This window comes from Egretta garzetta, unplaced genomic scaffold (assembly GCF_000687185.1).
Source record: "Egretta garzetta isolate BGI_Z169 unplaced genomic scaffold, ASM68718v1 scaffold819, whole genome shotgun sequence".
NCBI classification, from domain to species: domain Eukaryota; kingdom Metazoa; phylum Chordata; class Aves; order Pelecaniformes; family Ardeidae; genus Egretta; species Egretta garzetta.
In genome coordinates, this window is record NW_009260833.1 from 343,717 (window position 1) to 361,209 (window position 17,493).

General features: G+C 42.1%; 1 protein-coding gene across 1 annotated transcript in view; it reads left to right on the forward strand.

Moving 5' to 3' along the window:
- ANAPC1 (anaphase promoting complex subunit 1) overlaps positions 1 to 17,493 on the forward strand; it is a 40,274-nt gene that overhangs the window by 6,376 nt on the left and 16,405 nt on the right. The window contains exons 2-24 of the mRNA XM_035902384.1: positions 48 to 209; positions 383 to 434; positions 634 to 743; positions 1,107 to 1,189; positions 2,322 to 2,395; positions 2,672 to 2,820; positions 3,483 to 3,703; positions 4,356 to 4,565; positions 5,207 to 5,302; positions 5,765 to 5,855; positions 5,975 to 6,040; positions 6,906 to 7,043; positions 7,359 to 7,499; positions 7,863 to 7,923; positions 8,452 to 8,639; positions 9,467 to 9,541; positions 10,512 to 10,777; positions 11,357 to 11,448; positions 12,350 to 12,489; positions 14,070 to 14,148; positions 14,256 to 14,292; positions 14,398 to 14,468; positions 14,596 to 14,778. Of these exons, the coding sequence (XP_035758277.1) occupies positions 48 to 209; positions 383 to 434; positions 634 to 743; positions 1,107 to 1,189; positions 2,322 to 2,395; positions 2,672 to 2,820; positions 3,483 to 3,703; positions 4,356 to 4,565; positions 5,207 to 5,302; positions 5,765 to 5,855; positions 5,975 to 6,040; positions 6,906 to 7,043; positions 7,359 to 7,499; positions 7,863 to 7,923; positions 8,452 to 8,639; positions 9,467 to 9,541; positions 10,512 to 10,777; positions 11,357 to 11,448; positions 12,350 to 12,489; positions 14,070 to 14,148; positions 14,256 to 14,292; positions 14,398 to 14,468; positions 14,596 to 14,778 (2,785 nt within the window). The remainder of the gene's footprint in view (positions 1 to 47; positions 210 to 382; positions 435 to 633; positions 744 to 1,106; positions 1,190 to 2,321; positions 2,396 to 2,671; positions 2,821 to 3,482; positions 3,704 to 4,355; positions 4,566 to 5,206; positions 5,303 to 5,764; positions 5,856 to 5,974; positions 6,041 to 6,905; positions 7,044 to 7,358; positions 7,500 to 7,862; positions 7,924 to 8,451; positions 8,640 to 9,466; positions 9,542 to 10,511; positions 10,778 to 11,356; positions 11,449 to 12,349; positions 12,490 to 14,069; positions 14,149 to 14,255; positions 14,293 to 14,397; positions 14,469 to 14,595; positions 14,779 to 17,493) is intronic.

A 17,493-nucleotide genomic window follows, 5' to 3' on the forward strand; every position in this document is an offset into this window, starting at 1 on the left:
CAGGCCTTGTAACTTCTCCTTAAAAAAAAAAAAATCTTGGTTTTCAGGAAAGTTGGCAGTTGAGGAAAGGCGTCAGTGATGTCGGGGAAGAAGTGGACTACGACGAAGAGCTGTATGTGGCCAGCAACATGGTCATCTGGAGCAAAGGAAGCAAAAACCAAGCGTCTGCCGTTTATAAGGCTTTCACTGTCGACAGCCCCGTTCTGCAGGTATGACAGCGCGGGAAGGTGGCGACCGAAGGAACGCGCGTGAGCTAAAAAAACACTCGCTGACTGTTTTCGAACAGCATTCGGAGGCGGGGGGATGTTTTGGGAAGTCCAAGGAGGTGGGATTGTCTGGTAGCATCCTTCTTCAGAAATAATGACGCTGTGTTTGGTTTTAGGCCTTATGGTGCGACTTCACTATACCCCAGGAAAAATCTGAAAAAGCTGATGGTAAGTTTCCTGCTCGCTGTGATGCCAAGCAAATGTTTTGAGTTCAACGCTCCCAACATGACAAGTTTAGTCATCAAGACTTGCCTTGTTAAGGCAAATACACCTTCCCCCCCCCCAAGTTTACATTTTGTGTGTAGAGGATGTCTAAGGAAAGAAAGAAACTTTACTGTGTATTTTTCTTTTCTTCTTTTTCCCCCAGTTTCAGGCAGTGATGAAATAGTAGAGAAATGTATCTGCATATTGCAGAATTCCTGTATAAATGTGCATAGCATAGAGGGAAAGGATTACATTGCTGCTTTACCTTTTCAGGTAAGTGCTGCACTTTTTTTTTTTTTTTTTTGCCCACCGATGGGCTTGCACGCTGTGTTGGGGTGGGAAGGTGTGCGTAAAACGTGGCTGATGGTGGCTGCCTGAGTTCTTCCCTCTGTGGATGAAAGTGTGGCTGTGTGGTTAAGGCATTGAATGCTTCTGGAAGTAGTGGCAGGCTGTCGTATGACGTGGGAAAGCATGGGTATGACCGCTTTGTAGCCTGACAACCTGCTCCCTTCTCTAAAGAAAAGGCCTAAACATCTTCTTTTGCTATAATGAGATACTTAAACATGAAACATAATCAATATAGTAAGTACTTTATAATTTTTTTTGGCCATAAATCTATTTGCAATTTTTATATAGGTCGCAAACGTCTGGCCAACAAAATATGGTTTGTTATTTGAGCGCAGCAGTTCTTCACATGAAGTACCTCCAAGTCCACCCAGGTATGTAATGAGTGGCTTTGATTGTTTCGTTATGGACTGTTTGCTAATCTAATACAGGAGTGCAAGAGTTGAAGAGCAGTAATGAAAGGCTCTGTGTGTTCATGATTGGGACAGGGGAAATCAGGTGAAACATCAGGAAATAGCAGGAAGGGGCTGAATACTGAGAATTCATGATATTGCTCCAATGTTGTGTTAAGAGCTAGTTGGGAGCAGTGATCCTGCGAACAGGATATGGGCAGCACGATCTGGGTGTTACTAGCCTGATTTTCTTATGGTTTGTCCTGGGAATTGGTTCCAGACTGTGGTGAACGACTGGGAGATTCGCTGAGGGATTGTCATTGAGACATTTTCTCTCAGCTGCAGGATGCTTTAAGTGTACGGAGCATCCTGTCACCTATTTGGTGAGGATCGTGGACCCTGTGCTCTGTGGCTGGGCATGCAGCTGAGAAGCAGAGTAAGGAGTTGAATGGTGTGCTGATGAGCAGCTTTAATGCAGCCACTTGCTCTCTCTTGGGCTTTATGTGTTCATTCCAGGCACTTGTGATTCTCTAGTCCTCAGAAGAGCTGGGATTAGAAACAGAGCTCCTGAAAACGTGGAGGAGGGTACATTGCAAAAATCATGATGGACCCGACCCAAACGGGCCTTGTGTGAAAATTCTTCCTTTTGCTGCTGCCACCACAGATGGGTGGCTTGATTGCTGCTCTGTGGTGGATACAAATGACCTGATGGCTGCCTGCTTGTCTGGGACCTGGGGGCCATGGAACCTGAACTCTTAAACTGAGTCTAGGTTAAGGGCTTTCTCCTCTTCCTACTCCTCCTGACTTGGCTGGTGCCAGCTCTGTTCAAAGTCTGTTGTGTGGCCACCAGGTGGGGTCGTTCTCAAGTGCTCTGAGATGTGAAACAAGACCTAATCGTCCTGTTTGATACACCAGCCTTTGTCTGCCTCTACCCAGTAAATCCAACAAGCTTCTGTGAACAGAATATAGGTCTCTACTGTTAGATTGCAGGCTCTGATTTCTTAAGGTCTGAGGAGCTGTTTTGGGATTGCAGCACATGTACCAGCTACAAGAGAGAACAATTATGCTTGTTAGCATTTGGGTTTTGAACATGCTTTGTTTGGTTTCTTTCTAGAGAACCTCTGCCTACTATGTTCAGCATGCTACACCCATTAGATGAGATAACACCACTTGTCTGTAAGTCTGGAGGTAAGTTTACGTCTTTAGATGTATGGAGTCCATCAGTATGGTATCAAACATTTAATGTGTCACTTCATTGTTTTCTGTATTCCAAAATTTGCAAATAATTACTCTTGCAAGAATTCAGAAATGGGGTGTTTTAGCTGCTTTGTGACCAGGGAAACTGTTCAGAAAAGAAACCCAGGTTGTGGAAGAAAGAGGGTATGAAAAACGCTAACCCTGTAACTGATAACACTGCTGTAGAAATGATCCTTTTGCCTCAACTGAAGTTAACTGCTTCTTTAGCAGGCGTGTTTGGTTCTGCTAGAGTGCAGTACGTGGCTGATTACACCTTGAGGATCGTGTTTCTCAATGCTGACCCTTCCATCGTGATGACCTATGATACTGTGCAGAGTTTACATACTGTTTGGGCTCTTCGGAGAGTAAAGCCGGAGGTACAAATTTGCTGAATATTGTTACCAAAAATTTTTGTGTGTGTTTACTTGCCCTTATGGCTGTGTGTGTTACAAATGCCTGGTATTTGTGATTTATTTTATTTATAAGAGAGTAAGATGTTTGCTAGTGTGGGGTTTCTTTGTTTGTTTGTTTTTAATTAATTTCTTTCATGTATGTCCTGGTTTTGGCTGGGATAGAGTTAATTTTCTTCCTAGTAGCTGGTATAGTGCTGTGTTTTGGATTTAGTATGAGAATAGTGTTGATAACACACTGATGTTTTAGTTGTTGCTATGTAGTCCCTGCACTAGTCAAGGACCTTTCAGCTTCTCATACTGCCCAGTCAGGGAGATCACACAATGGTCATGAAGTACACTGTGCTTATGCTATTCCTTACATTGTACTAGAAGGTTTTGACTCTGCTTAAACTGTTGTGTTCTGTAAGAAAAGTGACAAACAGCTTAGTGCCCTGAAAACCACAGGAGTCATTTCTGTGACTGGGAGTGAGAGAGCCTGGTTGGTAGGAATAACTTCTTAGGCTGGGCACCTAATTTTTAACATAACTTTTTAACACCTAACTGATGAAACAAGCTATTTGTGCATCTTCCTGGCTGTTACTGCCCATGTGCTGTATGTGCATAGACAGCCCTGTTTTCTCTCCCAGGAGCAGAACACGGTGCTGAAGTTCTCGGAGCAGATGGGCACACCGCAGCACGTGGCCACTAGCAGCTCTCTGACCACTCACCTCAGAAGCTTCTCCAAAGGAGACTCTCCCGTGGGCTCCCCTTTCCAGAACTACTCATCTATCCACAGCCAGAGCAGATCAGTGTCGTCGCCCAGCATGCAGTCCCGCTCGCCGTCTATCTCCAACATGGCTGCTTTGAGGTGGGTGCTGAACATGATGCGTAGGCAGACGATACCAAAGAATACAAGCTATGGAATAGGATGTAAATCTGGAATTGCTGTCTGTCTTTCTCTACTGTTACAAGTCTGCCTGTCTAAGGTGCAGGTGCCTTCCCTGTTACAGCATCCGAAAGCCCTCTTGGAATGCTCTTGCGACACTCAGTGTGCTATTATCCCTGTAGCACAAGAGGGCAGCTGGTGTGCAGGAGTCGAAGAGGCTGTTCTGTCCTCACACAGCCAGTCTGTAGTAGAGTCAGGGACTGTCTGCGGGTCTTGAGTCCCACGAGTGTTTTTAGTTGGCTTTGCTAAAGAAAGCCATATTTAGAGGGAACAGATGGGGAGAGATTTTTTGATAGAATGGGCCACGCAACTTAAAATGTTGGTTTTCTTACTCTTGAAATCTCATCTATTGGATTCTGACAGAGATGACTGGAGATCAATTAGAGAAATGTTTTCCTGTGCTAGGGTGTATTGCTAAAGGAAGCTGATACCTAACTAGCTGCTGGTTTAGGGTGGGTTTTGTTGTGTGTTTGTTTTTTAAAGTCTCTACCAGTGTATGAGCTCCCTGGCTTAACAGGGATCCTGTACCTGACTTTGTAAATCCACCCTTCAGCAGTGTCTTTTGTCTTTGCAGCCGCTCTCATTCCCCTGCCCTGGGCGTGCATTCTTTCTCAGGAGTGCAGAGGTTCAACTTTTCTGGTAACGCTCAGTCACCGAAGAGGCACAGTATCACCCATTCTCCAAACAGCACTTCCAGTGATTCCTTCCTTATACCAGAAACTGAACCAATTGTTCCTGAGCTGTGTATAGATCATCTGTGGACAGAAACAGTCACAAACATGAGGTTAGGTGCTCGTTTTGGGATGTGAAACATTCTGGATTTCCACGTGTCGGGGGGGGGATAAAGTAAAAGAACAGCGTATTTTAGTGTGTGCTTTCTGCAAATGGTGCCGCCTTAAAATAGACATGTGGACCTGCACTTGCTAATTTTTTTGAAAAATTATGCTCACTGTGTGCATAGCTCTCTTGAAAGGGGAATTGAGCACTTGGAACAGTTTTACCTGCTGTGTCATCTCTAGCCCTCTGAGCTGGGGAACGGTTTAATGAGGTCTCTAAAGCAAAGTAGGTTCTAACCTGGTCATTGCTTTGGGTTTGGGGTTTTGGTTTTTTTTTTTGATCTTCTAGAGGGAGTATCTCTTTCTGTTTTACCATCAAAAGGGGTAAAATGCAGCATAAACCCTGTGATTGAACAGGAGAACAAAGCCAAATAGCATGTGCTCGGCATGCCCAATAGTAGGGAATGTGAAGATTGGAGTGCTAGAAAATCAAGAGTAATGACTGAAACCGAGACTGGTGCATTGGCAATTCGATGCACTGCTAATTGAAGTCTGGTGTGACCCTGCAGCTTGTGGACACTGTGTTTTCCTTCACTGAAATTTTTACAGTAGACTGAACAGTGTGCTGATCATTGTGGCTCTTTTACAGAGAGAAGAATTCCCAAGCATCGAAAGTGTTTATTACCACTGACCTCTGTGGGCAGAAGTTCTTGTGCTTTTTAGTGGAATCCCAGCTCCAGCTGCGGTGAGCATCCCTATCTTGGGGACAGGTGAACGAAGAGGAGCGCTTTAGAAATTACCAGCTAGTCATGGGGTTTAACATGCCTATTCCTCAAGCTAGCAGAATCTGTTGTGACAACGTGTGGTACTGGCTCTTGTATGACATCTGATTTTAACTGGTGGCATAGATGATTTGGGCTATTTAAGTAAAACCGAAGTTGCAAGAGAATATTTGCTGTAATTTGAATGGTATTCATATTTATCCTCATCTTTACCCTTCGGAAGTCCATTGGGGGTTTTCATTAGACTAGTAGAGTAAAAATAAGTCGACTAGCAGGGCAAAACAAGCAAAGGAAGGAGGAAGCAACCAGATATACCACAATAAAATGAACTGCACCATGCAACATGGTTTTAATTTCTATCTTCTTTCTGTACCAGCGGATAGGACAGTCCTTTTATGCTTCCTGTTCTTTTCTCAAATCTCTAGGTGTGTAAAATTTCAGGAGAGCAATGATAAGTCGCAGCTGATCTTTGGTTCCGTTACCAATATTCAAGCAAAGGATGCAGCTCCAGTGCAGGTATGTACCCGCGTATGGACGTTTTAATTGTGGAGTATCCTGCTTTGTCACTTGCGTCGTCCAACTGTTGTCTCTTTACTTAAATAGAAGAAGCTGAATATTCTGCTTGATTCTTACAGGGCATTGATACACTGCTGGTTCTGGAAGGCAGTGGAAATCTAGTGCTTTATTCTGGTGTGGTTCGGGTAAGTAACAGTTTTTCTATCTCAAAATAAGTGTTTGAATCTTTGATTGCAAACTGGGCTGTACAGAGGGATCCTGTGTGCATCGTACCTTACAAGGCATCATTTTAAGCTACCGGAGTCTGCTGCGTGCTGGGGAAGGTGGCTGTGCTCATGGACTGAGTGTAGTTTATGTGCAGTGCTGGAAAGGTAGTTCTGAAGACTCAGTAGCACCTTGTGGTACAATGAAATAATCTCTTGAGCTTGTTTTCAGTGATAGTAAAATACTAAAGTAATACAGTTTTCTTTCTTTGAAAGCGTTTTAAGAATGTGGAAAGTAAGAATTGTTCCTGAACAAAACACTTTCAAAATTCTCTGTAGCAGCCAGATAGTTTTAGATGTCAAATTATGCTTTACAAAAGGCTGTTATTAGGATGGACGTGATTCATGCAAGATAACTAAAACTTCCGTAAATTCTGTGCAGATGCACTATGTTCTCTCTGTATGCAGAAACCTTCAACACTGCAATTTGTACGTGTTTGTGTGCATGTGTGTACGCATATATAGGGATGTACATAAAAAAGTGTACTTTCTGGAAGTAGAGCTTTCTCAGCGAAGCCCTGCTGGAACTTTTAGTGGGAGTAGACCTGTAGCAATAATGTACAATACTGACCATATATGGTAAGTTTTTCAGTGTGTCATCATCTGAAGAAAGTGATTACCTGAAGTAATCTTTAATCTCTTCTGAGACTAGTTTAAGTACAGACCCGCTTTTCTTAAAACTTTTCCTTTAAGATTTTAAAATCTGATAATGTCTGTATATGTAAGCAAGCTCCTGGAAGCATGGGCACGGAAACTCTTTGTTTTCCTATATATTGTTCACAAAAAGGTGGGGAAGGTTTTTATTCCCGGGCTGCCTGCTCCATCCCTGACAATGTCCAACCAAATGCCTCGGCCGAGCACTCCCTTGGATAGTGTCAGCACTCCATCCAAGCCTTTGAATAAGCATCTGGGGCCCCTAGAAGAGGTAAGAAAGGAACTCCTGCCTTGGAAAGGGTTTAGTTGTAACAGCTTCAAATGATCGGTTGATTTTTAACTTTAAAGCTATCTTTTGGAGCTAAGTCTTTTATTTGTCTTCTGTAAAGCCTTGAATAAGCAGTGTTTAAGTAAGATCTATTTATTTATTTATGATTCCTGTAAAATGTCTGAGGCAGAGATTGGAAAGATATTTATAGTTGTTTTCAAAATACTTGCTAGTACATTAAAAATGGCAATCTTATCTGTCCCTTATCAGGTAACTTTATTTCAACAATTCTAAGTAATCCTTTTTACTACCTTCCAGAGCGTGCTTTTGTCACCAGTTCCAGAGCTAAGGGATTCTTCCAAACTTCATGACTCAACTTATGTTGAAGACTGTACTTTTCAGCAGCTTGGAACTTTCATTCACGCTCTGAGGGACCCTGTCCACAACAGAGTAACTTTAGTAGGTATTATCCTGTAATTTGAGTCAACGCTTTGTTAGCAAAGTGAGGGTCAAGTGAGCCATTGCTAGCAGCTCCTGATCAGCAAGAAAATAGCACACCTGCATGGGTGGCTCCACGCTTCTCTCTCTGTAGAATACTCTAGAAGTCACGGAATTTAATTGATTCCCTCAAGTGATTCAGCTCAAGATCTATTTCAAGTGTTTCACGGAACTAGCATCTGAGGTTGCAAATCTTTAGTGTGGCAAATAGCCAGGAATTAGGAATATGCTTCATACATAAATGGGTTCTGATTCGATAGAAAAGGGCCCTGGCTTTACTTTAAGTATTTCATAATTTGACTCTTACCTTTTTTATTTTTTCAGGAACTCAGCAATAATACAATGGTTCGGATTACAATTCCTGAGATTGCCACCTCGGAACTAGGTATGATTTGGAATGCATCACATAAAAAATGAACCCTCAAAAATTATAGAATATATTTCATGTAGTTGATTCATGTAAGGATTCAGTACCATATATTCTAAGCTCTGTCTGCTTACCTTCTAGAGCCGTTCCCATTTGTTTAGGTGTGCTCTGCTGCTTTTAGTGCTTCACCCACTGCACTCTTAAACCTTCCTTCGTTCTTTAGGTTCCTTTGCTCTCTACTATTGTATGTTCTCTTGCTTGAGGAAGGGCTGAGATGCCAGTTCAGACACAAGCTGGTTTCAGTATTGAGCAAAAAGGAACTTTCTTCCCCTTTGTGTGGTGAACTAGAGGAGCTGTGCTTAACCTGAACTAAAGGACCAGCTGTTGGAAGTGGTCTGGTGTGGCTTTTATTGAAAGAATTGGCAGAGAGTTAAAAGGAGGTCCGAGAACTGTAGAGGGTTATAGCACTGTTTGGAAGAAGTACCAGGAGGTAAGATGGAAAACACCTAATTTTTTTGTATTATTATTATTTTTTTCCCCCAACAGTGAAAAGATGTCTGCAAGGCATCAAAGCTATCCTGCCCAAAGAGGTAGCGGTACAGATGCTTGTCAAGTGGTACAATGCTTATAATGCTCCAGGAGGACCAAGCTATCATTCAGAATGGAATTTATTTGTAACATGTCTCATGAATATGATGGGTTACAACACCGAGAGACTGTCCTGGACACGTAATGTAAGCAATCTCATATGTTTGTTTTCCCAGCTTACATTAATGCTACTCATAGTTCCTCAAGGTTCAAAATGGCTGGAGAGACACTGAAGTCAGAAATAGGTTGTATCTTGTCTTAAATCACAAGATGCCATCAAATCAATTCTGTATTTCTAAATTTCAGGTTATGCTTTAGTCTGCATTTATCATGAGATATTAACTGCTTAGCACCAACTGTCTTGGTCAAATAAAAATAGATTATGAAGATTTTACTCCATTTCATGACTAACACTAATGGATTTGATTCACCTCATCCATCTTAAGTCTGTTTTCACTAGAAATGCAGATTACAACTCCAGTTCCTGTTTCCCGAAGAGGATTTTCCATGTAGTTTTTTTAATTACCGTGTTTAAAATTCTATGGGGTTTTTTTAAACTATTTTACTGAATTTATTTGGAGGTTTCTGTAAGTGGGTTTCCTGCCAGCAAGTACGTTTGCAGTACTTGCAGGAAAAAAAGAAACAGCAAGGATATGTGTACAACTGACATAAAAGCAATGACAGTATATCTACATTACTAGCATTAGCTCATCCACGGTATTTCCTCTGCCCTAGTAAACACCAGATGTTAGGCAGCCAAACTGTGAAATCATGTACCATCCACTGGAATAACTAGCTGTGTATAGAACAATCTAACCGCTGTATATGTTTTATATGAAAGCAAAGTATAGAAGTACCTAAAGCGATGTCATGCGGTGCTTGGTTTGAATTCAGATGTTATGGCTGGTGATTCACTTACACAACCTTGGGGGTTTCAATACTGAGCTACTTCTGATCTCTTTATTTCTTGCAGCTTGATTTTGAAGGATCACTTTCACCAGTTATTGCTCCAAAGAAGGCTAGGCCGTCAGAAACGGGGTCAGATGAAGTAAGACATGGTGTTCTTTTATAAATAAGAGCCTTGAGGGGGTTGTTTGGTTGGTTTGGGGTTGTTTTTTTTTTTTTTTTTAAAGGCAAACCAGAGGGAACACCCTCCAAGTAGTACATTTTGTCTGAGCTCATCTGAGATTACAAGCCTTTGGGGAAAATAAAGTTATTTCGCCCTGTGCAGTGGCTGCGTCATGTGACCTTGCTCGTCTGGGTTCTCACTTCCAGAGAAGTAGGTTGGGCTCAGGAATGAATTTAATACGGATCACAAAGCAATCCCAGACGGTCTTCAGGCAAATGAAGTTGTCTCGCTCCTGTGAGTGAGACTCACTCGGCAGGAGTGTCAAGTTAATTACTTCACTGAATGCACTGATTTTTCACTAAATTCCATGCAGCATTTAAGATTGATTCATGGGGTTTTGCCTAGACAGGAACAGGAAGTTTTCACATGGTCAAACAGCAAAGTGGATGAGGCTTACTCTCATCCCATCATAAGAGGCTTACAAGCAGTGATGGTCCAGTCATGCCGTTAGCTTTTTGCGGGTAGACATCTCATGGGGTTATGGACTACAGCCTACGTGGAACAGAGATCAGGATCTTATGCCTGATGTGCTGTGGCAGGATGGCAAAGAAGGCTGGGAGCACTAGGTGAATTGCGCAAATACTTGGTGAGGTCTCCTTCACAGACTATTGGTGCAAGGGAGGCACTCCTGTATTTCTTTTGTCTTGTTCTCTTAAATATAAGGCTTTGATTCTTTTATGCACAACAGAGCGGGAGGGGGAAAGATGAAACTTAACAATTGAATCTCCCCTCTTGCAGGGTTTGTGCAGCACATTTACCATGCAGCAATCACATTTGTATTGGTTTCTGGGGAAAAAGCCTCCTCTGTAACAGTGCGTTGGAGTTCTCTGGCTAGAAGGTTATGTTCACTGTGGAACCCCTGCCTCTCTTTCATGTTTGTTTGGTCTAGGACTGGGAATATCTTCTGAGCTCTGATTACCATAGGAATTTTGAGTCTCACCCTGTTGCCAAAGCTTTGCGACTGGACCCTCTGGAATTTTCAGCTCCGAAAGATGACTTTTCACAGAGCCTTAGTTTGGATTCCTCAACACTCCTTTTCACCCATATTCCTGCTATTTTCTTTGTTCTTCATCTCATCTACGAGGAGCTCAAACTGAATAGTCTCATGGGAGAAGGAATTCGTTCGCTTGTGGTTCTTCTGGTTCAGCTGGCCAGGTATGCCCACCTGACAAACTGCAGATACTGTGCATCGTGCAGTGTCTCGTGGTGCTGGGTGTGTATTATTTTTATGGGGAATTCGGGGATTGCCCAAAGTGGAGCAGAATTTTCATGTATTTGAAGAAAATGAACAAATGTTTAAAACCTTATAGTGCTTAAAGATATTTGCTGTAGCAAATCTCTTATATGGTTCTGGCCACTTCCCAACATCAGTCTGATTCGCAAGTCTTAGATGCTGCAGCTTGTGTGTTTCCTACTCTGTTGTCACAACTCAGATCTGTCAAATATTCTGGTTTGTTGCATCATCTTTGCTGCAGCCGGTGACTGCATCTTCATGCCCTCCACAAGCACCTTCAAGTTGCGTTGCATGCATATAGATTAAGCATACAGATACACTGCTTGGGGAAGGGGTGATGCTCATGAGCGGCCTTAGTTAAGAAAGTCAGAACTTCCCTCCTTATATCTAGGGCATGCGCAATCATTTTTAAAAAAATCAAAGAGGAAACATCACAGAAACGCGGAAAGGTTGGGTGGTATTTTTCCCCTCTAATGTGATTGAAATCTCTCTCATTCCAGAGACTTAAAACTTGAAGCTTATATAGATTATTACTACAGAGACTATCCAGCCCTTGTAAAAACCTCCAGACAAACCTGCATAGTTGATCAAGGTGAGTTTAAGGCTATGTGAAGCTGGGTGTTCAGTGATGATCAAATGATCTCTTAATACTGAGCATGTTGCTAACTCTTCTCTTTAAAGCTGGTCAGGACCTAACCCCTCCTAAGAAGTCTGGAGTGAAAGTAGCACAGTATAGTTATGAGCTGGTGCCTCCAGTCCAGTGCCTCATGGGATGCTCCGCAGAACAAGCATTTGGGAGGGAACGATGGTTTCATCTTGGCAAACTCCCAGCTCAGGCTGGCTGAGAAATCTTAGCAGACAACTGTTGAAAAAGCCTAGTAGTGAGATGTGCCTCTCTTGTAGAAAGTAACACTAGGCTGGCAGGCTCTTGGTTTATAGTTCATAACAACTAAATCAGAGCTAAAAGCACAAACCTTAAAGTTAAAATAAGGTCCTGTATTGTTTGTGCACCTGCTTAGTGTACTACTGGCTAAAATTTGCTAGTTGTATAAGATAAACTTCTGTTTCTCCTGACCAAAAAAAAAAGAAAGTATAACGTTGGTCAGGCTTTGCTACTCGTTTGTAGTCAAGGAAGGCAAAGAGGTTACGGTTAGGTTGTCCTCTCACTTAAGCGATTTATTGTTGAATTACAAGGCGATTCCAGTGAGGTTTTTGAGAATTGGTACTTTTATGGTTTTCTTCTCACTGAGCTGAGTTAGATAATTTTTTGTTCTTGAAAGACAGATAAGTGTCTTGTGTTGTCATTACTGTTTAGCTATAAACTTCCATCTAATAGGAGGGAGATGTGATCTCTAACATTTTGGGGAAAATACTGTACTTTTGTAGTAAACCAGAAGTAGTACTGTAGGGCTTGCTTTGGAAATAGTGGAGAATATTTGTGCATTTGCGATGAACTCAGTGTCATTGCTGTTCATATGATTAAGTCCAAACAGGTTTCATGCACCATCCCTCATTTTTTTCTGCTGAGCCTCCAAGTATCTTTCAGTGGCTGAGTTCCTGTCTGAAGGGAGAAGGAGTGCAGCCTTATCCTTACTTACCAGGAATCTGTGAAAGGAGCAAACTGGTAGTATTGGTAGGTACTTTGGTAAAAAGGGTATGTTTTATTCTGCCAGCGTAGGAGCACTGTGGCCAGGGTTTGCACCAGCTGCTTAATTTTCTGTGAGTGAAGTGTCCCCAGTGGGAAGTCAAATAACAGAGGGTTTAATTGTAGTATGTGGAGCACCGGGTTCATACCAGAGGGGTATTGAGCCTGTGATAAATAACTCTGCTGTAGCAGGACTATTTGGAGACTTAAGCATCTCCCAAGTGTTGCTGCTCTATACTAAACAGACCTCATCTGTCTGCATGACATTCTCTTGAGTATCCCTGCAATGTAGTAAACGGTGCGGTGTCAGCCTCCCCACGGGGAGAATAATATGTATTTAGCAGAGAGAAATCCCTGTGAGTCCCCTCTTCTCTAAGGGTGGGGATGGATTTTAGAGGGTGGGAGAAGGTATTTGAGGTTGGGAAGGAGAGCTCATGCGTGCAGAGCAAGTAGCCTATGCTTCACTGCTTATGTTTTTTTTTGTGGTTTCCAGTAGTGGCATGTGCGAAGTAATAATGTAACTCAAAGTTAACTGTATTTTGTGAGTGAGAATTTCCCGGCTTTCTTCTTGGGCATGTATCAACATAAATTTTTAGTCGCATGAGTGGTTATAAGTGCTGATGTTATCTCCTGGCCAGCCTTGCTTGCTTATTCACAAGGCGTTTATGGAGAAAACCTGCCAATACAGGGTTTGGAGCAGAGGTGTTGAGCCTGGGGTGGCTGAAGAGCAAAACGGGGAGGACAGACTCTGCTCTGACCCGAGCATCCAAGATTAGTTACAGAGTCTCTGATATGAGCTGCCAGGAGTCAGCCTGTCCTCTGCTTCAGAGTGCTGATGCTTTCACTTAAAATTTGCCTCTGCATTCAAGCTCTGAAGAAGCGTGGCCTTTCCCTGGGGCTATCACCTGCCTGTCCATCCACCTCTGGCTTTTCTCCTACTTCTGCATGAGTCACCTATGCGGAGGCTGGCATGTCAGCAGCGTATCATGCCGGCAGATCTTAATGAAGAACACAAAAGATTTTTTTACCTGTGATTTTTGCCTTTGGCATGGCAGCTTGTCTGTCAGTCCCAAATAGTAAAGAGGGTGACAGATCACTTTGATTTTGCTAGCCAGATAGCTGAAGTGGGGAACAGCTTTTCACTCGGAGCCTTCACGAAGTAGCCAGTATTCAAGATGTGGAGCGAACTGAGTGAAAAGTGGTGTCTGTGGAAGATGTGTGTGTTCTGCAAGAGAAATGAAATGTGAGAAGCTAGAAAATACACTAGGAACATGCTTTTCTCTTTAGAAGATCTTTCTCCTTTTAACCTTTGGAACAATTATTAGGGAAAATTGAGTCAGTTGTTTCAGGATTTATTTTTTTTCCCCGAACTTCAAGATAGAAATCTAAAGCATAAGAGTTTGTTACTTGCTTCAGTTGCTTCAATCTCCTTTTACTAACAATGTTGTCATAATAAACCTGTCCCACTGTTTAAGTTATTACAGTTACCTTCTACCTATTTTGATAGGCAGTATAGCAATAGCTGCACGCTAAGTGACTTTGTATTATGGTGTCTCTTTCCTACTCAGAGTGTGGCTCTGTATATACTTGGTGATGAGAGCGCTGTATCTAACGAAGCCTCCCATTATTTGTACAAGATTACATCAGGTAATGATGCTTTGATGCCATCATAGTATCTCCTAGTGTCTTGTGCTTGTTACGTGCTGTCCTTTTGCTTGGAGAACGTGGAAGTAATGTGGCCTTGTCTTCCCTAGGACAACGAAAACAGCAAATAGAACAGGATGACAGCCGGTATGGGTGTTTTTCATATTCTTTTAAACTCTTGAGTTTTTGACTTTCTGCTGATTTTTGCACTATCTTTTTTTGGCTTCTCCTTTATTCCCCTTTTTTTTACAGAAGCAGTTTCAGACACAGCCCATCTGTTTCCAGCCTGGCTGAAAAGTTAATTATTTGGATGACTAATGTTGGTAAGAGCAGCTTTTATCATTGTGAAAAATGGTAGCAATCATAAGTAGTAGTCTTGTGCTTGCATAATATGAAATACCCTTTATCTAATTTTGATAAAGCAGTTTTTTTTTCCTTGTTAATTTTAAGGTTTCACCTTAAGAGATCTGGAGTCTCTCCCCTTCGGTGTAGCTCTTCCTATCAGAGATGCGATATATTATTGCCGAGAGCAGCCTGCCTCAGACTGGCCAGAAGCAGTTTGTCTCTTGATTGGGCGCCAGGACCTGTCCAAACAGGCCTGTGAAGGGAACCTGCAGAAGGGTAAATCTGTGAGTATGGGCATAAATGGATTTCATGATACTGTGTATTGAGCAGAGCACTCTGTTCAGAAACTTTCCCACCATCTGCTGATGCTCAGGACGTCAGAAGCTGCAGAATTCAAGGTTGAAGGCAACACAGGGTTTACACACATGAGGGTTTCAGTATAAAAACCAGCATCCGGCACAGGAAGAGTACATGTGTGGCTGTGGAAACTGTCAATATAAAACAGATTTTAAACCTAATTTAGGCATGGTGCTCAAAAGTTTTTCCTACAGATCTATTTGTTTGCCTCTGTAAGTCTTCCTCCTCTCCAAAATGGCTGCACCTTTGGGAGGTGTTAGAGAGGTTTTGGTGTTCTGTCCGGAGAGACTGCCATCAAACATCAGTGGCACAGGGAGAAGGAAGTGGGTATTTGTCAGTCTGGCTCCTTCTTGGGTTGGCATAGCTGGCATCTCCCTCTCCTCTGGAAGAACTGGTTTGCTTTCTGAAATACACTTTTCATATTTCTCTCTCTTTTTTTTTTTTTTTTTTTTTTTTTTCTTTCACTTTACTTCAGGGTACAAATAACCAAACCCTTTTTGAGGAAAAAAGAAAAAAAAGTTTGTGTTTTTTTTCTTCTTAAACATTTTCTTCTGATGGTGGGAATCACTAACATCTGATAGCGTTGTAGCTCACTTAAGTGTCTTTTGTTGAGGGTGCTCTGGAAGCCAAAACTATTCTTGAAAGCTGGCTAATGGCAAGCATGAAAGCACTTCATAGGAGCAGATTGTCTGTAGCCTTTTCAGAAGTCAGGGAGAGGGATTTGTAGTCTCAAGTACATCTCGGTCAAGGTCCTTTTTCCTGTTTTAGTTTTGGAAGTGGTATTAAAATGATTCTGATTTTTTATGAGAGGCTTCATGACTAACTACATATCAAAAAAGCTCATTCATTTAGCAGAAAATTAAACAAACTACATGTTCAAATCCCGTGTCCCACCACTCATTAAAAATACATTTTATTTTCTGCTGGTGAAGTTTTGCCCAACCGTAACAGTACTGAATCTTAAAATGATGATAAATTTGATTTTATCACTTACTTTATAACAATGCCTCGAATATATGTTACCTTAAAAGGACAAAGTGATCTTCAAACACCAAATTGTTTGTCATTTCTCAGGAGGGCAGGGTGGAGTTTCCTGTTTCAAAACGGACGCTGGCTATATGGGTGGTGCAGTTATGTATTGAGAATTAGTGTGTATTTATCAGAAGAAATTGGTTTTCATTCATCAGCTGTTAATTTACTTGCACTCCTGGTGTCATGTGTTACCAGTGAGCCTTAGGAAGACCCTGTGCTCGACCTTAGTCTGTGTGATTCTGTATCTTTCAGCTTGCTGAAATTCTGAGGTATAGAACAGGAAAAATGACCTGTTTAGAGAGAGGTGTGGGGGTTTTTGTTCCTAGATTTATCATATCAATATTTGTCATTACTTGCCTTGTTATTTTTATTAAATTAATCTCTCATCTGTGCAAGATGGAAAAGAAAGAGGATTATGCTGGCCCACCTTAGCGTCAGTGTCCAAATTATTTTTGTCAGACCATAAGGAAACTGTATGTTCTGCAGGAAAACTTATTTCTGTAGAACTCTTTAATTTTAAAATGAACCATGCTTCGTGCAGAGTGACAGCCTTGTCTGAAGCAAGCATAGGGCAAGCAGACTGTGGGCATACTCTGTTGCATCCTGGCCTATGCTATCCTGGCCATTCTTGTCAGTTGTCCTCTGCATCACTTGTGTGATGTGAATAGATAGGGGAAGACAGAGTGTGAAAGGAGAATTCGGTAGTCTTGCAAAGAAAGAGGGCTTTTCCACAGCACTTCTAAGCAATTAAACGCTTCGGTATTTTTCTGGTCATGTAGCTCTGGTGTGTAAGTTCAAAAAATGTTCTGGTACTGTGGTGGAACCTAGGTTACCTGACAACAACAAACATTTGGAATTCACTGCCACGTGGGCTGACTGTTTATTTTAATAGGTAGCTTGGATTTTCCAAGGTTGTTGTCGGGGGAAATCCAAATTAAAGCCCTAATTCATGAAAACATCAATGATTAGATCAATAAAGCAGGTCCCCAAACAGAATATGCAGAACAGCAGCTCTGACTGGCTTGAGGGTCAGTAGGTACTGGCACTTAAAAGCAGGTTGTCACCAGGGGACTGTGTCTCTGCCTTCTGGATCGTAACCTCTGTTTTAATATACATCGAAATACTCATCTAGGTTTCTGTTTTTCACTGCTGAACTTGAAGAAAAAAAAAACACATGTTTTCATAGCTGTCATAGATAATTGTGTAGGCAGGGAGGGGAAAGCCCTTTCCTACTACTGCTCTGAGACAAGAAACAGTTTTGAAAGAAAGATAACTATTTCGTATGTCACCTCTCTCAGCTCCCGCTTGTCGGTCTTTGCTCAACAGCCTTTGCTGCATCTTTGATATACTTGAGATGTCCTCTCCTCCTCTCTTAGTTAGTTATCCCATTTAGGTGTGCAAAAATAGTTGATTACAATGTTCAGAACTCCTCGTGGTCTTCTAAATGAATGTCAGGAGTGGGTGAACAGTGTCATCCATGATTACACGGATCTCAGTCCGTTCTATTAACAGACCCGTCTCAGTGCAGGTAATTGTGCTGAGCACATCAAGGTTGCGGTGCTGGTAGTTAGCAATATCCATGTGCCCTACTGGAAATGACTTCTCTCTCTTTCC